This window comes from Talpa occidentalis, unplaced genomic scaffold, assembly GCF_014898055.3.
Source record: "Talpa occidentalis isolate TD23 unplaced genomic scaffold, MPIMG_talOcc4v2.1, whole genome shotgun sequence".
Classification (NCBI taxonomy): Eukaryota; Metazoa; Chordata; class Mammalia; order Eulipotyphla; family Talpidae; genus Talpa; species Talpa occidentalis.
In genome coordinates, this window is record NW_026555331.1 from 141511622 (window position 1) to 141536473 (window position 24852).

At 39.6% G+C, this 24852-nt stretch overlaps 1 protein-coding gene across 1 annotated transcript in view; it reads left to right on the forward strand.

Moving 5' to 3' along the window:
* Positions 1–24852, forward strand: part of EXOC4 (exocyst complex component 4) — a 668442-nt gene that overhangs the window by 11861 nt on the left and 631729 nt on the right. Inside the window, exons 2-3 of the mRNA XM_037513395.2 lie at positions 8649–8838; positions 19077–19271. Coding sequence (XP_037369292.2) covers positions 8649–8838; positions 19077–19271 — 385 coding nt within the window. The remainder of the gene's footprint in view (positions 1–8648; positions 8839–19076; positions 19272–24852) is intronic.

Below are 24852 nucleotides of genomic sequence, written 5' to 3' on the forward strand. Positions count from 1 at the left end.
TTTTGAAGAATTGTGTCAGCTCTTCTTCCCCTTGCATTGAGATCAATAATAAAAAGGAATGTTATGTTCTAGAAAGATCAATAAGCTAATAGTTAATTTTATTTCCTACTTTGAGTGAGAATTTTAAAGTCCTTAATCCTTGAGCATTTGTTGCAAGTTTAAAAATACTTATTTGGACCTTATAGTGTGTTAGAATACTTTATAAACGAAGACTGTCCAGTGCGCTCTTCTATTACACAATTAAAAAAAATTTTTTTTTTAAAGAATTATCCTAAGAGAGAAAGTCCTATGGATTGAGAGACTCTGTGGCATCCAGTTGGTCTGCTTAGAGGTCCATTTTGAGAACTTTCCAGAATGGGTATTACTGAGATTTGATTTTTACTTTGTGCTTTCTAGATCAGAAGCTTCCTGGTAAGCGATTTTTTTTTTTTTTTAAATAACTGGAGCCTTGCAATAAGTTTTGCTGAGTTGCTTGAAGGGGTTTCCATTAATTGTTAATCTTTATTATTCCTGGAAGAGAGGTCATTGGGTGCCAGTGAGGAATGTCCTTAGTAGACAATAAAGCCTATTAACTGTTTTCAGAAAGCATGACTTAATGTTAATTATTCTGCAGGTGTCACCAGAATTCAGGTGTATTACCTTAAATATTTCTTAGAGCAGGTTAATTAGCTTAGTTCTGAGGCAGTATTAGGCAGCTAATTCTTTTTGTAGATTTGCCAAGAATCTATTGCTTATGACTGGGAGGTTGAAAGAGGATATGAGTATTTTCCCAACAAAAACAATTTTGCCTGTGTTTTGCAGGGTCTGTATTAGTCTTCTCTGGCTGCCACATCCATATACCATAGCCTGAGTGCCTTTAACAGTGGGAATTTACTTTCTCACAGTTCTGGAGGCCACAAGTCCAAGATCAAGATCAGGGTTGTTTGGTTTCTAATTAGGCCTCTATGGCTAGCTTGTCCATGGCCACCTTCTTGCTGTGCCCTCACCGTGGCCTCTGAGAGTGCAGGAAGGGAGAGAGAGCCCTAGTAGTTCCTTCCTCTTACAAAGACTCCAGTTTTGTTGGATTAAGGCCCTACCCTTATGTCCTCATTTAAGTCTCATTACTTCCTTTTGGTCCTTTCTGCAAATATAGTTACATAGGAGTATATGCCTAGAGCTCTCTTCTATTACACAATTCAAAAAGTTTTTTAAAAAGAATTATCCTAAGGGCCTCCTTGATGGCACAAGGGGTTAAGCACTGCACTATGAAGCAATCCACAGTCTCTGCAGCATGAATTCAATCCTTGGCTGGCCAGGGAGAGGCAGACCTCTCCTGTCTCGCCCGATGCTCCCCTCAGCAGTGTATTTCAGTCAGTCTGCCTGTTCTGTTCCCCACTCTGTCTCTGGTGGATGCTCTCACCCCCGCACCTCTGGCCTGTACCCTAGCTCTTGTATGTATAAATAATCTTTAAAAAAAAATTATCCTAGGAGAGAATGGATTGAGAGACTGTGTGTGTGTGTGTGTGTGTGTGTGTGTGTGTGTGTATGTGTGTGACACAGACACAGAGAGATAGTTCAATCCATACAGGACTCATTACGTTAGTTAAAATTCCCAAAACTACTTGCAGAATGATAGTCTTACCTCTAGTAATCTTGAGGCTCAGGCAGGAGCCTGGTCAGGTACTTCATTTTTTTCACAATTTATTGTCAACCATCTTCAAATGCCATCTTTATCTGAGAGCCCCTTCCTGCTTCCCTTTGTAAAATAGTCCCCCTCCTCCTAGACTCCCTGCCTTTTCTCATAACTGCTACCTCCCGGCCTCCCTGTGTTATTTTATTGCTTGCTTCCCTACTAGTATGTAAGTGTCAGGAGGGAGGGATTGGTTTGCTCATGACAGTATCTCTAACCTCTTGGGACTGTGCCTGCTCAGTAGTGGGTGCTTAATAGCTACTTGTTGAATGACCAAATGAACTAAGTAGGGTGACTGTAACTACTGTTTGTCCTTTCCTATTCATCCTCACACATAACTGTGTGTGAGCTAATTTAGTTGCAATTGTTTCTTAAGGCAGGGAACAGCCTTGCAAGACCTCTTCAGTTCCTGCTTCTTGCTACTGCTCATTACTAAGCTTTTCCTAAGCTCTAAAGTACTGGGCACCTGAAGAATATAAAGAAAAAATCTGATCATCATAAATAAATATCCCCAGGCACTTTCCAGTGGGGGAGACTTTAGGGAATTTGGGCTAACAATGTTGTGGTTCACAGATAATTTCTTTGGTTTCTAAAAATGTATCAACCCATGCTCCCTGAGCTGGTACTTCATATTTACATAACACCTTTACACAAGGCCTGTTGTCACAACAACCTGGGTAAGCCAGTACACTTGTCTGTTTGTCAAAAAAGTGAAGTTGACATACACAGGGTCCAAGAACTTGAAAGTTGCAAGTATCTCATGTCTGACATATTTGAAAATAGTAAGAAACTTCTGGTGTACTCCCAATGGCAGTCTTTTAGATTTTTTTGCATCCTCTTATTCTTTGACTGAAGGTTACTTTTCCTCTTGAGTGAGAGGTTACCTCTGGGTAACTAACCTTGTTTTCATAGTTGTGCCTTTTCTTTTATTTGAGCTTCCTTTTGTCTTTAAGAGTAATATCGGCCTTTGTGTATTTTCTCCTGTGTAGACTCCATTACTCCATTAAGTCCAAAGTGAAAGCAAAATTGCTCCATAGAAAGAGCCAGGGATGGTGACTAGTTATTTTCCTTTCAAAACACTTGACCATTATGTTGAAGTACAGAAGCTGGCATAAGAAAAGGAAACTGACAAATGTTGTTTTAGAATTGCAGTTATTTACTCTGGGTTTTCATGCTTGTTTATCAGGCTTGCCTGAGAGCTGATGACTAAGAATTCATCAAAACCATAGAAAAACATGTTCCTACTAGGTGCTGTGAACAATAGCTTAACATGTGTATCATGATCCTTTTACACCATTAGGTAAATGAATTCCTTCCTGGGGATTAATTAGTCATGGCTGGAGATATAATTCATCATGTGAAATACCAGAGCTGTCTTAGTAGAAAATTTCCTAGTGATCCAGATATATCTCTAACTTTGACTAGCATCGAATTCATACCTTTCTTTCTCTGTGAACTTGCAATAGTTTGTAAATCATGGGTTTGAGACGGTGATGGGAAAAAAAAATCTAAAGAATGATTCAGTGACTTGAATGCATCTGAGGGTGGCAACATCAAACCTTTGTCCCCCACTCGTGTATTTTAGCTCATGCTTTTTAAACCTTGTTCAGATTCAAGACTATTACTGTTAAGAACACTGCTTCATGCTCTTGCTTCATGCTTCATGCTCTTCCGCTTCATCTCTAGCTTTCCTTCTCTTATTAGTTACAGCTTGATTTCTGGTGCTGTCCTCCTGCTCCTAAAGGCTTGAAAAGTAAGATTTCATAACATGTATATATATTTTTAAAGATTTATTTTTTATTTATGCATATAAGAACTGGGGTACAGGCCAGAGGTGCAGGAGGTGAGAGGATTCACCAGAGATGGAGTGGGGAGCAGAACAGGCATACTGACTGAAATACATTGCTGAGGGGAGCAGCAGGTGAAACAGGAGAGGTCTGCTGCGCCATGTGGGTTGCTCCCTGGCCGGGGATGAACTCATGCTGCAGTGGCTGCGGATTGCTTTATAGTGCTGGGCTTAACCCCTTGCGCCACCTGCGAGGCCTCGTAACATGTATATTGGAAAGGGCATGGGCTTTGGGGTTAAAACCAAATTAACTTGACTGTAATTCCAGTTCTGATGTGGCTGGCTCTGTGCATGCATGCAAGTTACTTTACTGTCTTCCTCTGCTTCCTTACTTGTGAAACAGGTGTTGCTACTATCACACCAGACTGTTTTTGGGATTACTTTAGATTATGTGTGCTAAATACCACAATATTATATGTCTGGCAGATAATATACAGTAATTGATACACTATGTCTCATTTTCACCTTCTCCCCCGCCTTCCTTTCCACACCCTCCCCGCCTCCCCAGTTAGGGCACAGGGATGCATGTAAAGTTCTACATTTAGTCTTAGTTTTAAAATTTCTCAGTAGAGGATGAGTGAGAACTGGCTTCTCAGTTATTTGTCAATGACTTACTGTTAAAGGGATCGCGAATAATTTTTGGGTTCAATATTTATAAAAATGTGATACTAAAATATGGATGATTAGAATACAGTGCCCTGTTATGAGATGTAAAACCTCTTCTATTTGGCATACTTATACCATATTAGGGGTGTGTTGTGTTCAGTACCACATCTCGAGAGGCAGGTTAAGGAAGGCTTTTAAGATCCAGACTGCCCAGTTTTGAGATTTGACTCTCCCAAATGTTTGAAAACTGTGCCAGGAAAACAACCTGGTGTCTTCATCTGTAGAAAGAGGGATAATAATGGTTCCAGCCTCTTAGGGTTGTTGTCAGGAGTAAATGAATTAGTATGTGTAAACCACTTAGGTGGCTATCAGGCACATAGTAAGGTAAGTGCTGGCCCTTTTTGTGGGAATTTCAGAAGAAAGTAATGAGTTGTGGGCTGTAGATGCCTTGTTGTAGAAGAAATAGTTGGGAAAAATTGGATGTGTTTAACCTAAGAAAGAAGTATTGAGAGTTCTTTACCATTTCAAGAGAAATTTTATGGAAGTGGGAATAGACTATTTTGAATTACTGAAAACGGTGGAACTAGGAACTAGAAATTATACAGAGGCTAATTTTATTTTAATGAAAGGGTTTGTAACAAGTAGAGCTGTTCAAAATTGCAATGAGTTGCTTTGTGAGCAAGTGAGCATTTCATCTCCCAGAGGCTTAGAAGGCGAGGGACAGGTTCCTGACCTGGCTGGTGGGGTGAGATAGATGACAGTGTTCTCTTCTACTCTATCAGCTCAAGGAATGGGCTTAAAGTAAAATAATCCCACATTAAAATATGCTGGGTTTTGGTAGCATGCATGGGAACTTACTAGAATGAGCCTGCTTTTGTGATCTTACTCATTTTGCAAATGTTTATTCGATGAGACATTGTATTTCTGGTATAATTATGCAGAAAAGCAAACAGAGGTTGGAAATGGATATTTGGTGCTATTGCTTACACCATACCATCCTTGATGGAACCCAATACATTAAGTTTCATTATCATTGGGTGCTCATTTCCCTTGGGGGTGTTGCTTTCTTGAGCTGAGCACCGTGGACCCATTATTTTAGACTCTCTCAAGGACATTTGTTTAGCAAACAACTTTGGAAGATGGAGAACATCTCTACCTGCAGAGCAGAGGACAGCTTGTTTCCTGCCTAATGTCAAGCATTCCGTTGTCTAAGCTCAGGGCTTCTCCAGTGACGCGAGGCGTCCATTTGGACCCATTTGCTTATTAACCTCTACAAGGCTTGAGGGTTATGGGGTGTGATACAAATATACTGGCGCTCGTGCTACTTGATGTGCTGTGAGTAATCCAGTCCTTAGCCTCTGAACCCAGAGTCTTGTGTCTCCACTGGCATCGGTAAAGCCAGGGTGTGCTAACTGGTTCGTTTGTTAGTCGATAACATCTCAGAGTCTTCAGTGGTGGACAATCCGGAGGCGTGACGTGAGAGAGAGGTCAAACCTCATGCTCGGTGCCAAATGATTTAGTGTTTGGGGTGATGGAATTTGAATCTGTATCTCCAAAAAGAGTCCTTTCTGTGACCTCGTGGGGAAATGCGCTGGCTTTTACTGCTTGGGTTATTACTGCTGCTGTAGCTGTGAGCACGGAAGCTAGAAAAGTCTACCCCCATTTATTGAGGGCTAATGGTCTGCCAGGCCTCACTGAATTCTTACCAGCAACTCTATAAGAAAGGGATGCTTATTCTCTCCATTTTAGAAATGAGCAAAGTCGAGGCACCATGAATAATCACTTGGACAGTAGAGTCGCAGTCCTAATGCAGGCAGTTTGACCAAGAAGCCCTACTAGCTCTAGCATTTGGGAGCACACTCTGGAAATGGGCTGACCTGGGGTTTGAATCCCTATACTATCCCTGCCTTTCATCCTGTGAGGTGATGTGAATTAATTTACTGTCTTCAAGTCTCAGCTGCTAACATCTGTAAAAAGGGAGGGGAGATCATAAGGCTCACTCCAAAGGGCTGTTAGGAGGATTACACATACATTCTAGAAAGTGTGCAATCACAGCTGGTTCCTGGCAGCGAGTAAGCCTCTCTAAATATTAGCAGCTATTATTATTTTTATTCTTGCAGCCTGCCTTTGCTCTAATTAGAAAAAAAAGCACTTTTAATGGTTTTGTACTTTCAGAGTTCTCTAATGTCTTTTTGACTAAAGGCAAAATGTCATTCCGCCCAGTTAACATCAAGAGGATGGATTTCAAATGGGGCAAACCTGGCACAAGCTGTCTTTTTTATAAATATTTTCTCTAATAATGAAAACAGGAACTAAAAATCGCCCATTAATCCAAATGACTCCCGAACCTTAATTTTAGTAACCCTTTCTTTTCCTAAACAACTCCTCACACTCTTGTGTCACACTGACAGCTGATAGCTGAGAACCTGTCCTCCCTGGGCCTGACATTTACCTTAATGACAGTTCTGCTAGTTCATGCACACACTGAATGGTTTGGCATATTTCCTTCCACAAATGGTGGTGCTGGAGAGGAACCGGGCTTAGGGAAGATGGTAAACAGATTCAGGGTAGCTCTGAGAATTCTGTGTCTGTGTGCTGTTGCGAAGGGAAATAATAGAGTTAAATATCTAGCAACTTTTCCCCTTTGGGATGGTTGATACATTGTAGGCATTTTCTGATTATACTTTGTTTTAGATTAACAGCTTGGAGGGTTTCAGATTTAAAGAGCAAAGTTATGTATCATGGAAACAACAGGGAGGTTGGCTAAACTACTCTGGACCCAAATGTTGCAAGTAATCCTGGCAGGTTTTTTTTTTTTTTTTTTTTTTGGTGGGACTCTCGCTGGCGGCCCGAACCGGTGCTGCAGAGACTGCGGGCAGCCTCGCAGCCCAGTGCTCAACCGCTGCGCCACCAGGGGAGGCCCATGGCAGCTTTGTTTCTGAAACCAAATTCCCTCTAAGTTCTCCACGCTAATTTATTAGTCAAACACTGATGTGGGGGCGGTCTGGCATGGGGTCAGCAGTTGACAGAGGACACGGGGCCTGGCAAGGTGAAGGTCTTGTTTCTAGTCTGGGCTACTTGTGTTGCTTTCCTGCGTGTACCCCACAGCCCATGGAGGTGGTACCTTTTTCTTCATTACATTTCTGCCCATCCCCCTTTATGCTGGCCTTGGTTTCATTGCATCCCTACCACATTTACAAAATTCTTTCTGAAGGTTAGATTGAAGTCAAAGACTAACCTGCTGAATTTCCCTTTCAACAGGAAAAAAAAATTATATATTATGTAGCTCATGAATGAAGATCTTTGGCCTTAAATGACAGTTTGGAGATGACTGTCGTACAGTATTGTGCCTGTGAGTGTCTGGGAGTGGATATGTGATTGATTTGGTGACGGACCATCTCTGAAAGCATTTCTAATGATGGACTTGTAATTGATGGCATCCATCATGGCGAGCCTGAAAAACCCCCCTCCCTAAATTAAAAAGGATAAATGAAATAAACTCGACTGAATGTATAAGCTGACAAATCTGAGGGAATTTAATGAAACTCTAAATTACCACAGTCAACAGATAAGAGGAAAGGGTTTCTTTGTTACTGATTATAACACTAAATTAAAAAAAAATTATCCAAGGGTGATAATAGCAGAAACAAAGATCTGTGGTCCCTGTATCAAACTAAGTTATTGAAAGATTTTTAATAAGTGTATCTATCTCATTCCCTGCTTATTGTTGATTCATATCACTCTTGTGAGTGCTGTTGGAAGAATAGTAAATTCTGGGCCTGCTTTGTAAAATAGCTTATGTTATTGCCTGTTTTGAACAGATTTTAGAGCTGCTATGACCTTATTTTCAGGCTGCTGGGAGCTCTGGACCAAATTCAGGTCATTCAAATGAGCTATTTGGAAGGTAGTTTCTTAGTGTCACAGTAATCTGATCAACTATATGCTCTTAGATGTGTTCAAAAGATCAACTGACAATGACTTAAACAAGGACTATTTTATCATCTCCCCTAACCAGGAGCCCTGGGGTAAGGCTGCCTTGGGGTAGGCTACTTTGCCTTCCGCAGTTGGGGTTGCCTCCTGGTTTTCCCTTCCAGAGTTGTAAGAGTAGCTCAGCTTTGTGTAGCAATATCGAGTGTTGGGGAAAAGGACCTACTTCTTGATCATCATCTTGCAGGAAAACTTTTAAAAGTCCTCATGTCCTGACCAGACCTGTCACTGCCCACTGTAAGGGGCATTGAATTACTAGGAGTTAGTAGGATTCGGTCAAACAAGGCTTGCCCAGATGTGTGTGAAATCCATGCCCACCTGTTGCCTGATTCAAATTGATTCAGGGGAAGCCTTCTTGCATAGGCAATCAGCCAATCCACTCAACTGGGCTGCTGGAATTTACTGTGAAGGGGCCTTTGTATTTTCTGCGAGTAGCTTGTTTTGTTTTCTAGTTAGACTGATCCAGAGTTGCTCCATGTCAACTTATCTTTTACTTTTTGCTCTTAAGTTTGCTCCAACTTGATGTATTGTCTTTCTCAGGACTCTGTCAACCAGTGATGATGTCGAAGACAGAGAGAATGAGAAGGGCCGCCTTGAAGAGGCCTATGAGAAATGTGACCGCGACTTGGATGAGCTGATTGTGCAGCACTACACGGAGCTGACGACAGCCATTCGCACGTACCAGAGCATCACAGAGCGCATCACCAACTCCCGGAATAAGATCAAGCAGGTGAGCCCCCTGCCTTTCAGCTGGCAACCAGAGGCATCCATTAGTCCAGGTGGCACAGCTTGGACAGCAGCCATGGACGTGGCTAATGGCCTCAATGAGTGAGGCATGAAGGCACTTTGAGAAATTTTGCAGGTGTCTGCAAAGCCTCGCTGGAGAGCACCACTGAGGGCATTCTGGGCTCCTTCTTCCCCCCCAAGGTCTTCGCCTGGGCTTCTGTGATTACCTCAGAGTGAGAGAGTGAAATGACACAGAGATGGCTTCAACTTGAGGGAAAATGGAAGGAATCCATGCCCAAGAGTAGCTCTCCTTTAAGCTCCAGGGCCTCTCGATGCAGAGGCTCCTGTGTAGTGCAGTAAACATGTTCGATGTGCTCACGTTATGCGTGTGTTGCTGTAGAAGTGAATATTTTTCAGTTGTAGACATACTAACTTTGAGTGTGGCACCTAATTTGAAGAATGTTTTAAAGAATGTTTTGAAGAATGTTTCTCTGCAAACATTATCTACTCTTGGAAATTTTTGTGAAGAAAACCTAACTCACAAATAATTGAAGTAGCAAAAGAAATATTTGAATATGGAAATTTTTTTTAGATTTATTTATTTATGCATACAAGAGCTAGGGCACAGGCCAGAGGTGCGGGGGGTGAGAAGATTCACCAGAGACAGAATGGGGAACAGAACAGGCAGACTGACTGAAATACACTGCTGAGGGGAGCATCAGGCAAGACAGGAGAGGTCTGCTGAGCCATGTGGGTTGCTCCCTGGCTGGCCGAGGATCGAACTCGTGCTGCAGAGGCTGCGGATTGCTTCATGTTGCGGTGCTTAACCCCTTGCACCACTAGGGAGGCCCTGAATATGGAAATTTTTAAACACCATTCTTGAGTAGTGGCAAGCATGTGTTTTTAGTTTGTCATTTTTTTTCATATGTTGGGGCTGTTTCTTTTCTCTTTGTTACTTCCCTCTTCCTCCTTCTGCCCCTTCCCCCCTCCCTTCCCACACGTCCCTCCATCTCTCCCTGTTGTGTCCTGTGGTAGGGCCTTGAAAAGCCCTTGGTTCCTGGGTACCATGTCTTCTGTGCCTAAAGGATCAAGTAGCTCCTAACAGTATTTTCAGATTTGACCAGGGGATGAACTGAGCAAGTACGGCTCTGCACTGTCACCTCATGGTTACGTGGTCCTTGCTGTGCCTTTTGAGGGTCACTTCTTTAATATCTTAGCTCTCCTCTTTGATAAATGACAGTAGTTGCCACCACTCATGGAGCATCTTTGCTAGGTGTGCTGACACCTGTTCCTCACTTGTCATATTTATAATTCCAACTCCGGTCTCCCTGACTCTAAAGTCCTGCTGCTGGTTTTCAGGCATTTTTAAAGCAGTAATTTTCTCTGCGCCTCCCCTGCCCCCCAATGAAATTTTTTTTAAAAGACTTATTTATTCATGCATACAAGAGCTGGGGTACAGGCCAGAGGTGGAGGGTGAGAGGATTCACCAGAGACTGAGTGGGTTACAGGACAGGCAGATTGACCGAAGTACAGTGCTGAGGGGAGCAGCGGGTGAGTCAGGAGAGGTCTGCTGCACCATGTCGGTTGCTCTCTGGCTGGCCAGGGGATCGAACTCGTGCTGCAGTGGCTGCGGAGAGCTTCTTAGGTTGTGTCTTAACCCCTTGCACCACCAGGGAGGCCCATCCCCCCCTATGAAATTTTATAGAACTTCAACACAGCAAACATTTAGGGAGGGTGGGGTGAGAAGTCTGGAGCCTGGTGCTTGGTCCCTCCCTCTGGACTTCAGGCTGCCCAGACCCTTTGAAATGCACTGCTTTGTGCTAGGTCATGGTCAGGGGACTCCCCCCTGCACCGTTTGCATCCCCCTGCATCGCTGTGCTATGCCATTCTTGGGTGTTTTCTTTCCTGTGTTCTAGACCTTATATTTTGATATTTTAGCAGATAAATCACTTCTAAGAATGCTATTGATAGAAACTTCAGCCTCTAAGAGTCGAGTTCCAGAATGAGTAAGCTCTTAACCTTTATTGGAGCAAAGTGCTGACCTGTTTACATATTAAAATTAACTGGGCATTTTTGAAGGGAATACTGTAGTTCTTAGCTTTTACAAACAGCTAGTTCATCCTCTGGGTTTACCTATGAAACTAGGTAATGCTGTAGATCAGTGGCTGTAGGTTTAAGGTAAACTGTCGTCCATTTTGACCCAATATATTAAGCTCAAGAGAGGTTGGAAAATGAATGTATAGAGCTGCTGACCTTCTGGCTTTGCCTTGGGCAATCACGGTGAGAGTGAAAGACCGTTTGGTATTTGTGTTTTCTGATTAGTTTGCTTGACCGAAAGGACTTTGTCCTAATCTCAAGGGAAGCACTCCGTGGTCACTGCCTAGGCTCCTATCACTCTATATCGATAGTGTCTTTGGCCAAACAAAGAGGGCCTGATGGTGTGGGAGTGCATTTCATCCTGGTTATTCAATTTTGTTTGAGTAGCCATAGTCTTTGCACCATGCTCATTTTTGAGTGTACCAGAGTTTTGAGCAAAAGATAACAAAAACCTGCAAAAAAATCGTATTCATGATATCAGACAGTTGTCAAGAAAGTAAATGTCACATAATACTGTGTTTTGAATTAGATTCCATATTGGGAAGAGAAGAAAGGGCTAACATTTTTCAAAGACGTCTTTAATAATTGATTGGAGAAGAAAAATGTTGGGACAAAACAAAAGCGAATTTGTTTTCATTGTGTAATTTGACAATCACGTAGCCCGAAAGTCCATTTCTTATCACCAAGGAAACAGATATTTCCTCACTAATCTTTCCCTGCCATTTTTGGTTTTTAATTGCAATTTGGATTATATACAAAATATAGGTATATATATATTTTTAAAGGAAAAATGGGGATGATCCAATCATCACTCAGCTGCATTATTTCAGAGCCAAGCAAAATGTTGAGAATGTATAGATCAGAATCGAAATGTTCTTTCTGCTCTCTGCCAAAAAAAAAAAAAAAAACAAAACAAAAAAAAAATGAGACTTCATTCAACAAATATTTGTTGCCAGCTATATGCCTGTTTTAGATACTGGACTAGAACACTTGGAAACCAGCAGTGCCTGTCTTCATGGAGCATAAGGGCAAATGGGAGGAGACAGAAAAACAAGTAAACAATATTTCACAATATTGATTTAGTTTGTGTATTAAGTATTTGTCTTGTGCTGAGTATTGCTCTAGGCTCTGGGATCTAGAAGTAAGTGAAATAGATCAAAGTTCCTGCCCTCATAGTGTTAACATTTCAGTTTACGTTCTAGACAAGGGAACCAGATAAGAAAGTAATAAGTAAAATGTGGTATAACAGATGGTAATAAGATGTGTGCACCCCCGCTCCCTCCCCCCCCAAAAAAAATAGAAACAAGGGAGGATAGGGAATAATTGTTTAAAATAGATTGGTCAGAGAAGTATCACTGAGGCTACATTCAAGCCAACCACCTGCGAGGGTTGAGGGCTAGTCAGGAAGAGTACCTCAGGAAGAAGGAACAGCAGATGCAAACTGATCCTGAAGCAGGAACATGGTTGGAATTTGGGGGAAGCAGTGAGGGCATTTATAGGGTGAAGCAAAATAGGAAGTGGGAGAGAGTTGTGAGAGCTGGTGGGTGAGTGTGGTAGATGGGCCGGGTCTGGGAGGGCCCTGATCACTGTCAGGACTTTCAGCCCTGGGGTGACGGGAGCCAGTGTGAGGTTATGTGCACAGGAGTGACGTGATGTGACGTACATTTCAGCATCGCCACTCTTTTACACTGAGAAATTGATTTGTACGGGGACCAAGGCAAGTGAAGATATTCACATTCATTCTTCATCACCTTTTCAGTTTGAGACCACAGAATGTTTATGCTGCCCATTTTGATATTTTTTTTCCAATATGGACTTATGTTTTGTTGGTTGCATCTATGTTCTTATGGATACTCATGAGTTGGCAGATGGATTTGATTCTCTGCTCAGATGGTTCAGATTTTATTGTATCAGTCAAGTCCATTGGAATTTGTTCTAGTTTAAAAAGTTTGTGCAAATGAAATACTCCATATGCTTAATTAGGTCAAGTAATGCAGATAATAAAGTAGAAAACAGGTAATCCTGTTGTTGAATACCCTATAAAATTGAGCAAAATGAGATAATTACATTAGAAAACTCCAGAATTCATAGGTTCTATCAGTGTCCCCAATAATGACTAACATAGCAGCACCACCAAAATATGTGCATGTGAGCGGATACAAATTGGAGACTTGAGCAGTGTGGGTGATGCTTGCTGGTAATTGAATGAGTGTTCCCTCCATGTTCTACTAGGTGGATTCGATGACATCCGGCTTCTTTAGAAATGCAAAGTAGTGTGTCTTATGAGAAGAGCAGGTAGACTGGTGGGAAAACAGCTACTTGTCTCTGTTATGTGTGCACGAACACTACTTTTTTACCCCATTTTTGGCTGCCCTCTTGGGGCTGGATCAAGCTCTCAACTCATTTTTCTTGACTATGATTGGAAATACCTATGCGTGATTATTCAAGTGATGTTGTTAGAACTTAAACATTCGTCACTTGACATTTAACTGAAATAATTCTGTTACTTTTATATGAAAGTATACCCTGAAAGTTAGAATGAAGAATAACCTTAATTAATGTGAAAAAAGTCACAGTAGAAAAACATGATTTGGGTAGGATGTTATTTATAGCCCAAATTTAGGATGGAAAAAATCCTAGCTGCTGGCATGAGAAAGGGGAATAAGTCTAGAAATGGACACGCTAAACAGTGGGCAATAATGAGGTACCGCAATTTAAAATCTCAGCGGTAACCTGGAGTGCATTAATGCAGTCCAAACAATTATGAGGTAATCTTCCCATTAAGTTGAACTGTGTCTGTGTTTGTGTACTGTCTTCAGATTCTGAGACACACAAAGGAAAGTTTTATCTTTGGAAGGGCTTGGTGGAGCCTCTCAGATGCTCTTAGACCTTAGAATAGGAGCTTACAAGAAGGGGTGAGGGGGAAAAAGCATGGGGAATAAATGTTTGCGGGTAATTTCCAAATCCCCTGTAGAAGTAAAGGGCTTCTCAACAGAATAGCAGTGTTTTCCCTAAGACTCTATGGGCCAAAAAAAAAAAAAAAAAAAAAAAAATGATTTGGACACTTTCCTCAGGAGACTGGCCAAGAAAATGCTTATATGTAGATTCTACCAAAAAAAGATAGTACGATTATTTTGTGCTTTTAGAATTAAGAATAATTTGTTGACTTATACTCTCATATACATCCTTTGCTTTTGGGGAACTTTACAGGATAATTCTAGTGTACAGCTTCAGCGAGTGCTTGTACATTGACTGTGCTCATAATAATACACACTAAAGACATCCTCCACCCTGTTTATATTATGCAGATTCAGTGCTTTGCTGATTTTATACCTTCCAAGGTATGGCCACACACCCTGCGCCTGTATCCACCCCCCCTGTAGCCACCCCCCTCTTCCACATAGCCCTGTTCCTTCTCTCACTCATGCTGCACAATATGAGGACACAGTAAGCTTTCCTTCTTTATCTTTCCCGAGGCAGGGCTGCAAATTGTTTTTTCTCTGCTGTCTGTATCATCTTATGTTTCTATTCACAAAAAACTCTGGGACGCTGTTTTCCTTATTTTCTCATAAGACAATGACTTGCAGCTCTTGTGTCCTGAAACTGAAATTCTTGTTATCGCTGAACAGGTGATTAGGAACTGAAGTTACTGGAATTCCAAGGAAGCAAAGGAAGCTTGTGTTTGAGGAAGGATTTCTAAACTTGGGTGTTGATGTCATGATTTGAACAGCTTGACTCTTCAAGGATTTATTTAAGGGAGAACCAGGAAAAATTTCAATCTAAATTACTCTGATAAATAGATAGGATCGAATTAAAACACAGTCACCATATTTGTAAAACTAGAACAGGCCTTTGAGAAATCAATCTTTAGGTGTAATTTGTACCTTTCTTACATTAGATGTTATCATTCATTGATGGGGGCATACCCATGTGTCTCCTCTTCCTATTTAGAAAAAAATCAAGTTGGTTGAACTGTAATTTACATGCAGTAAAATGCAACACACTTGGAGTGCAGTTCAGTGAGTTTTGGCAAATGTGTCCAGATATCCTGGAGCGTGGAACCATCACCCCAGAGGTTTCCCTACTGTCTCTTTGCAGTTAGCTCCTCCTGCACCCCACTTCCTGCTCCAAGAACAAATGACTGGAGTTCTATCCCTACAGATTTTTACTCTACTGCCTTTTGCTCAACATGTTCTTGAGATTCTTCATATTTCTTCCCTTCTATTGCTGACTAGTATTTCTTTCCCCTCTCCCCTGTCCTCCAAGTTTTAAACTAACATTTCTTCATTAGGGTGACTTGCTAATAAAAAAGCTGACTCCTCGGGGCAATTTAGTATTAAATGTTCTTAAAGCTTCTTAGGTCTGCAGCTTAGTTAACTTAGTTTAGGGAATAATTTTGGTGATGTTGCTTTTCCACACAGGCTGATATTGTTTTCTCCTACCCCTCTACCCCCCGAACAAATTCTATTTTCCATTTCATTTTTCCCTCACATAGCACAACTGAGTAGTGAGCTGACTACGTGGTCTATATCCTAGAGTGAAATGCCATAATGACCTTTTTCTAATCAGAAAAGTTTGCCAAGCTATACTTACACTTGGTAAGTTCATTCCCTGCTCTTGATAAAGAGCCTAGTTGGGTGTTGTGTGACATAAAATTTATTTTTCACTGTTTCCATAGTAACCATTACATATAGAGGGGAAGGCTGAGAATTATAGACCCAAGGTGGTATATGAGTAGAATATCAGAAATCAGATCCTAAGAGATTAAAACTAAAATTTGTATTAAAACGAATTTAATAGCTGGAATGAGTTTGGTAGCTGGAGTTCCTAATCCAAAGACTTAAAACTCCACCAACATCTGAGTTTTAAAATGTGTTTAAAATATCAAATAAAATCACAGATGCTGATTAAAAGCAAGTACATCTCTACCTTATCCACCCCAGGCCTAATTCTTATACTTCAGAGGCATTTTTATTTATTTTTTTCCAGATATATCATTGTAAGTAATGTGCTTATACTAGTCTTGAATTTTCTGTCTTAGACATTATAGAGGAGGATTTGGTCTTTCTCTTTGCCCCTCTTTCCTCCATTTTGTCATCCTCTCTATATACTTATTTCTTATTTCTTGGTTAAGTAGATAGTGCCTATTTTATTATTAAGTACATAAGCATTTACATCTGAGCCACCCAGCATTTTATTATTGCTTGTGCAATTTTATTGTCTTTAGTGATGGAATAAACTTGTTGCCTTCCTTCTGCTTCCATTTCCCCCCTTCTGGATCCTGTGTGTCTCCTCTGTTTATCTTGTGTCGATGGAGCATGTTCTTCAGTCACTTCAGAGATGATACATATATAAGGTTTATGTTTTGAGAACTTGTAAGTCTGAAATGTCTGTATTCTTTCCTCACACTTGATTGATAGATTTGCTGGGAAATAATTCTGTCTTAGGATTTTGCAGATGTTTTTCCTTTGTCTTGAAGCTTTTAGGGTTGCAGTTGAGAAAAGTCTGATGCATTCTGAATCACAATTCTCCATATAAACCCTGGTCTTTTTTTCTTTTCTTTTGAAAGCTTTAAAGATTCTCTCTTTATACCATGTGTTCTTACATATCAGGATAAGGTGTCTGGGCTTGGGTCTTTTTTCACTTCATTATCTGGAACAGCTGGTGTGCCTTTCAGTCTGAAAATTCATGTCTTTTGCTCTGGGAATTTTCAGTTACTCATTTTCATTTTCCCTCCTATGTGGCAAGTATGGGACCTCTTAGACTAATGCCCTCATTTTCCTTTATGTCCTGTTTTCCTATGTGTTGTTTTTTGGAGTGTTTTATGTCATCTAATATTTTTATTGGATTTTTAAAATTATATTTTTAATTTCCAACAATTGGTTTTCATGAGTTTTTTTTAATAGCATCCTGTTCTTGTTTCATTGATGTAATGTCTTCTCTCCTTTTTCCTGAGGATGTTACAACTTTGTAAAAATATGTTTTCTGTATAATTTGTTTTCTTTCTCATCTCTAGTACTTTTTTCTCTTTGTTTTGATGCCTATCTTTGTGTTTCAGGCTTTCCTTGGCTGTCTGCTCACCACTGGCTAACTATTTGTGTGTAAGAGTGAGTACTTCAAAGTTGACTGGAAATGCAGAAGCTGGTATGGGACTTCTCTGGTGTTGATTTGGGCAGGGACCCAACAATTTCCTTTGTGAAACTCAAATGTCACGATCTATAGGTCTTTTCAATTATTCACTTTTCCTCAGAAAACAGTAAGTTTCCTGTGTTGGGATTGAAAGTCAAGCAGAGTTTTATTGGAGCCTAACCATGGAATACAGCTGAGCACCCAGGGGGGACTGAGGATCTTACCTGTTTGATAGGCACCTTTGACCTCATCCTTCTGTTTTCTGCCCTCTACCTCACACCCTCCCCTCCCCTCAGTTCTAGCTGGCATTTCCTGGTTCAGATCTTTCTGATTTGGTTTCTTCAGATCATAAACCACCTACTTGACTAATCTTGGTGGGAGGGAATTACCTGTCTGTGTGGTTTGATGAAGATCTCTGTCTCAAAATAATCCTGGGAGAAAGTTTCAACCCTTTTCTGCATACAGTATACTACATGCTAGCTTTTCAGTGTTAGCAAACTCCACTCCAGACCTAACATTCTCGGATCTTTCTGCTGTGTAATTAAATGATCCTCCATCCATCTTCTTGCCAGCTTCCAAAGTTTTGTTGCCATCTCTTATTTGCTATTTATTCCTCTGTGATCTGTTTCTTGTTGTTTTATGCTAAGACAATTCTTCTGCTATTGCTTTGTTCACTTATCAGGAAAGCAAAGTGGTAACATGGATCATCTCCAACAGCTTTTTAGTGGTGTCTGACCTCCAAAAACTAATCATAATTCTCTATGCTTATCAAAAGAGATTACAGTCCCCTTTTTTTTACTTTGGAGGGCTCTTTTTACATTGGAGAGTTCATAAAAGAATAAGTTAGGTATTGAGTTAAAGTTGTAGGATTAGGTGATATGTTTTCTCAGGAAACCTTATAATCTTAGCATTCTATCTTCATATTTTTTGTTGGTTGGGAAAATGTTGAAATTTAGTTGTAATCACCAGATGGGCAGCATCATTGAGTAGGTACACCATCATGCCAAATCTTGGAGAAGCATCCCTCAAAATTTCAATTGTCAGACACATGGTAGACTTAGGATGATGGAATGACCTATGTATTGAGAAAGGTTTGGATCACACAGGTGTACGTACGTATTAAAACCCATCACATGCTACATGTGAGATATATTCTGTCATACACTTTACCTCAAGCAAAACTGCAATGATTAAATGCTAATTTAACTAAAAATACGTATTAGGGTTGTCAAGTATGTGGAAGTCATTCTGTAAATTCTGATAAGCCATGATTTTTTTTATTTTGCCATGTTGTAAACGATGAAAAGTTTTAATTTGGGTAGAAAATGAAAATATATTCATGTGCATTGTGGTTACCCCTTGGTGATCCTCTTTTATTTTGTCAAACTGCACCTCTGTTGGTCACTATCCAATGCAGATTTATGAGAATGCTTGGGATTTATTTGGTGGGTAAATTCAGAATACAAGGCAAAAAATGATTGGTATGTCCTTACTCCTTTTATTTCAAGATTCTCTCTGAATGTGCCTGGACAAATGAGCTTAGTTTCCTTTTAACTAGTAGAGTTGAATGCCCTGTTCCTTGATTATGAACTTCAGCTGAAGTTCTAGACCTAGCAAAATGGACCTAGGGACCTATCAGCTGAATAGTAAATACACATGGAGAGTTGGGGAAAGAATAAAGGCTTACATCAGTCACTCACTTAGATATGTTAACACGAGGGTGATACTTCGTATTTTTAAAGTGCTTTATCACCTAAGTAATTTTTTTATTTTTCGATTTACTCAAAGGCAGGTGACAAGTAGTTTTCTCATTTCACAGGAGAGAAAATCTCGATGCACCCAAGTGAGTCAGTGTCAGAACAGGGCTTAGAATTTTGCAAGCTGACCAGCCAAGGGGAGTAGGTGGGAGTGGAACTTGGCAACTGTTTGATACAGGAGTACCCATGAGGAATACTAGCCAGGTTAGGGTTTTAGGCTGGTAAGACTTTGGACTGACCCAGTATTGTTGTGTTCTAGGTAAAAGAAAATCTGCTCTCATGCAAGATGCTCTTGCACTGCAAACGGGATGAGCTTCGCAAACTGTGGATTGAAGGAATTGAACATAAGCATGTCTTGAACCTGCTGGATGAAATCGAGAATATCAAGCAAGTGCCTCAGAAGCTGGAGCAGTGCATGGCCAGCAAGCACTATCTCAATGCCACCGACATGCTGGTAACAGAACAGGCTGCACCAGTGCCCATTTCTGCTAAGATGGAAAACACTGTTGTTCTCTCTGCAATCTGTAATTCATGTAACAAGTCATAAGTGACCTTTTTTGTGATTCACCAGCCCTTGCAGGTGAAATCTGGCTGGTTCTCTTCCTAAACACAGTGTTTGACATGATAGACGATTATTATTTATGTATTGTCTATCTTTGGAACAATGGCAGGAAGTCTAATGGAAGAAACCGGTACCTAAAGCATGTTGGAATGGTAAAGGGAGGTGTTTTTTAAGCCTCAGATGAAGAAAATTAATAATCCCTTTTTAAATATGAAACTTGCATGAGAGAGAACTTTAGGAGTCTATAAAGCTGATGTACCACAATTTTTTTGAAGGAATATTTATGATAGCACTTACTTTTTCCTTTAAATTAATGAGAAAATAATTTTGTGAGAATGATTCTGGATTAACTTCTGTCCAGCAAGACAATTCTATAGCCTAGCCATTAGCCTCTATCTTAGCCTATTGTGTCTATTTTTGGATATTCAGAAAATTAGAAATAAAGAGTCAGTGATTACACTTGGTGGTGCATGTGGCTCAGCATCAAGAATCTGAATAAAAAATGAAAGTACACATCTTGCACTCTAAACACTAATTTTCTCAGTGCCTCTGACTGTCTCCCCCTGCCACACAAACACCCCCATTTCCTCATATGCAGGTGGCTGAATGAATAGGAGATGGACTATATATATATATATATATTTCCAGTTCTCTTCTTTTACCCATTCTTATCTTAGATGGGTGAAGTATATTTGAATTTTCTTTTCCATAAAAGGCGAAGGCCTCTGATTTTTGTTTCACCAATTGGGTGGATTGCAGCACTGGAAAAAACACTGAGAGGAATTGGTAGGGGAAACAGGTTATTTAAGAAGTTCTAATTCATTCAGACTTTCAAGAAGAATTTTGTTATCAATAGAAGCTCTGAAGGAAATTTGGTGACCAGGAGGTGCTATGAAATTCTGTCACATATTAAAACCTGATTATGTGACAGGAAAGGATAGTCCATTTCTGAAGTCAAGGAGGTTAGTGATGGTCTTGGGGTGGCAATAGAATTGGTCGTTTTCAGCGTCTTTAGTTGTTCACCACTAATGACCATAGGGTATCAGACAAAAATGTTAGGCATCTTTCAGCTTTATTGCTTATGCATTAGGAATGCATTTAAGTGCTAAATTATTGATTTGGCGATCAGAATAGAAAAGCTTCTACATTTTTGTGTAGCATATACACATCTATTTGAATCAGGTTCTTGGGAGTGGACCTGCTTTTAAGTAATACTCATATTAAAATAGGGATTTTTCTTTAGTATCTCATTAAATAATGCTTGAAAGTCTCGGTTGCAAGTTCCAGAAACTTAGTTAAAAAGAATCGCTTGACTCATGTTGCCAATCTTCTGAAAGGATGGGAGTGCATGTGAAATGCCAACTCTATTCTCTCTGCCCATATGTATTGTGCTGTAGACTGTGCCACATGTAGGCAGAGTTTGGGTACTGGGAGGAAAGGAGTAGCCTGTAGCTTACCTCTTGCCAGCTTTGTACAGGAAAATCATCTTTTTCCTCATTTAAAAATGTAGGCCTGGGACCTAAATTATGTCACTTGGGAGCTATGATCATCATTTATTATGAAAACTATGTAGTTTTGTGGGTTGGAGGGGTGCAGGGGTTCATAGGAGGGCTAGGAAAAGTATTCACCTCAAAGAATGGGTGAGTGTATGATATCCAGAAGTTCCTTTTTGCTAGTTGATGTTCTTTATATATTCTGGATACTGATCCAGATGAATTGTAAATATTTTCTCCCAGTTGGTCCCATATCTTTTAAAATTGTTTAAAAGATATTTGGTATCTTTAATTATAAAGCTTTATAATTTAATGCAAAGAAGTTTCTCAATATTTTCTTTTATATCATTTTTATTTTAAATATTTCCTATTCTAGTGTCATGCAGACGTTTTTTTCCCATTTATTTAGTCTATTTTAATATATAGTCATCTGATTTTATCTTCGATGTAGTGTTTTGGCTTAGACCATTTATTGAATCCATCTTCTACCAACTTATAATGCCATTTTCATCACATACCCAGTTTTGCATAGGCATGGCTTGGTCTATTTCTGAGCTCTTTATTTTGTTCACTTAGTCTCATCTGATCTGCACCAAACCATGCTGTTTTAATTATTATCATAATGTATCTTGAGGACAGGTGAAGATATTGCCACTCAGAATTGTTTGTGCTATTCTTGGTCTTTTACTCTTGCATATGTGTTTCAGTATCAACTTGTCAAGTTCCACAAAAAGTGTGGTGGGGTTTTGATGAAATTTAAGGTAACTTCATCCTTGTGATATTGAGTCTTTCAGCGAACAGCATCTGTCTCGTTATTTGCAACCTTCATTTATCTCCTTCATAATGCTGCTTAGTAATATGTTCCTTAGAGATACCACATGTACTTTGTTTATTTCTGGGTATCATTTTGGTTCCTTTAGAAAAGTAGTTCTTTATTAACTATAATTTGTAATTATTTGTTGCTGATATATAGGGGTCCTATATAGGTTTTTCTTTTTAAATTGACCATATAGTTCCCTGGACCTAATCCCAATCTGTCTGCTTGGAAAAATGATGATTTATTCTTTAAGACCTGTCTTAAATTTCATTATAATGCTTTAAATCTTCCTAGTGGCTAGGTGCTGTCATTTAAAAAAAAATTGTATTATTGTGATAAGAATACTTGAGTACATGGTTTCTCTATATTCCAATAAGCTACATTTATTTCATTATCTTATAATTGCTTTAGTTTGTGTGGCAGGTCATTGAAGGTAGGGGCGATATTTTACTTTTGTCTGTCCTCTACCTAGGACAGTGCATTCATACGCAGAGTTCACAGAACATTAGCCTAGTGGATAACTGACTGCAAGACTTCCCTGCCCCTAAGTGAAGAGAAAAACAATCCTACCCAGGCATTCTGGTCTGATTTTTCTGCTCTGACTCAGTGTTTTTATTTTTAAGTGGAAGGGTTCTCTAGTTTTAAACCTTCATTTTTGCAATATTTAAGTTAATTACTAAAGCAATAATTATTATATAGCTAATATGTACTGAGCATTTACTATGAGTTGGTGCTCTTTTAAAGTATGTTACAGTCGCTAATGCATTTAATCTTTCAACAATCCTGTGAGAAAGATTTGTTGTATTTTGCCCACTTTATAGATGAAGTGGTTGCTTTGCATGATATGGGGAGTTGGCATGTCCTCCTGTAAAATGAAGATTTCATGGAGGTAGGATTAAGGTGCCCTTAAAATTTGGAGATACTCTTCAGCTTGGCCTTTTGTATATGAGAGTTGAAGAGTAAGGTCTATAATTGCTCTTTATTGAACTTCATATGAAAAAATAATCCTATTTCCTTTCCCCATGGCTTTGTGCTGTTAGAAGTAAAATCTACTTAAGGTATCTCGAGGGTCCAAATGGAAATCTTTGCTAAAAGACAGCAGAGGAAAGTGAAGCTAGAACAATCTAGTGTTTCAAACCCTCTGATTTTCTTGGATTTGTTTATCAAAAGATTTTGCATTTCCATTTTAAGACAGGTGTAGATGCCCAGTAATTTAATCCCTATTCAGGTTAATAAATCCAGAGTAAATAAATCAGTGGTGACCCATGGGCTCTTGCCAGCTCCTGCAATTCCTACTTCACCATCAGACTGGCCTGATAGCTATGGCATTGGCGTCTAGATGGGATATTTATTTCTTGTTTTGATGTGATAACCCAAGTATTGCATAAAATAATTAAATTGTCAAGACAGGGAATGTCTGCAAATAGGCATGCCCTTTTGTTTCCTTCTACAAGGTAAACAGCTGTGGTTAGCTTATGAAAAGTCAAAGTGATCCCAACAAGAAGCCTGGATCCATCACTTTGAAATCAGAGAGTTGATTAATATTGTAGCCTGTAGCTTTGTGATATGTACGGTTTAAATTAGACCTTTGCAGTCATTGTGCAGGGTTGATGCAAGCACATTAATGACATAATTTCTGGTTGCTGCATCACATTTCTGCAGTCTGTCCTTTGTATTCCACTCACATTAATTGAAGTAATTTTGCCAGTGAAGCGTGTTTCAAACCTCTGCATTTAAATTGAAATTTTAATTCCCTTATTGTCTTGAAAAGACGGCTGAAGATTCCTTGTTACAGGTTTCATTATCACTCAAAACACTCCAGCTGCTGGTTCTAATGTACAATGACTGATTAATTCAGGGGAGAATTATTAATATAAGAATAGCAGCTTCTTCCCAATGGCATGAACTAACCAGGAAGGTATTTCATGATAGTTAATATCTTCATGAACTTTTTTTTAAAGGAAAATTTTTGTGGAAGTCTGCATCAAACTTAAATTGCACAGATGAGCTCTGAAAACCACTTACACTAGTTCTGATTTATCAGCCCATAGAAGTCAATTCATAATTGCATTCAATCAGTGGGAACCAAGCCAGTGCAAGCAGTTTGGAAGCACTTTAGCTGACAGTCACAAGGCTTGTGACTAAAATAATTTTTTCATTTCTGAGTCTTCCTGAGATTGTAGAGATTTTGAATGTCTCTTAATCATTTTGTCTATTTTTTTTTATTTATATGCCTTTTAAAAAAGAATCCGTAGTTGTATAGTCAGATAAGGATTATTATGATAATTGTAATAATAACTTATATTTTTGTAGCTGCCATCATCCCAGAGGATCCCAGAGTGCTTTGCTCAGAGAAGGGTAGGGTAGAATTATTTCACTCTGAAAATGTGGGAGAGACAAAGTAAGCAGCTATTGAATTGCATGGTTTTCTAAGCATGTCTGTATTATTTGCAGTTTAGACTTGATCCTTTGTAGCTGCTGGGCACTATTCAAGGTTGTGTGGGAATGTCAGGGTGGATCTGGCGGGGGGCAGGTGGACTGTGCTTGAATCCCAGCTTTGCCTTTTACTCGTTGGATGACTTGGGGCTAATAATTTAATTTGAACTTGCTGAAAGTTGGAGTTAATAATATATATCCCTCAGGGTGGTTGAAGGGATTCAATGAGATACAAAACTGTGTGTGTAAAGTATGTGCAATATACATAATGCGTGCTTAGAATTGTTATTTATAATTTATTTTCACGGATGCTGTAGGAAAGAATCTGGTAATTGTTTCCATGTTAAAATTCACAAACTAGGTGTAGTTGGGCTTGTTTGGACTGGTGAGAGGTATAGATAGAGCTGGCCAAGGTAAGCTTTTTGTATCCCTTTTCTTCATGGCCCAACAGGTACATGTACCTAAATGAAAGACAAGTTCATAATTTACACAGTCAAAGGAATCCCTATAGTACTGTTCTCAGAAAACAAGTCTTGTTTGCGCATATACTCATAAATGAATGATGCAGACCCCACTGTTCTATGCCCTATTTTTAGGACTTAGCTTGGACAATTTTCATATTCTCTGTCAGCAATTACTTACTAAGCTTGCACCAAGCTATGTTCGTAGGGCACCCACTGTAACTATAAGCAGTGTAATTTGTCCAAGATCAACTTGATGCAAAATT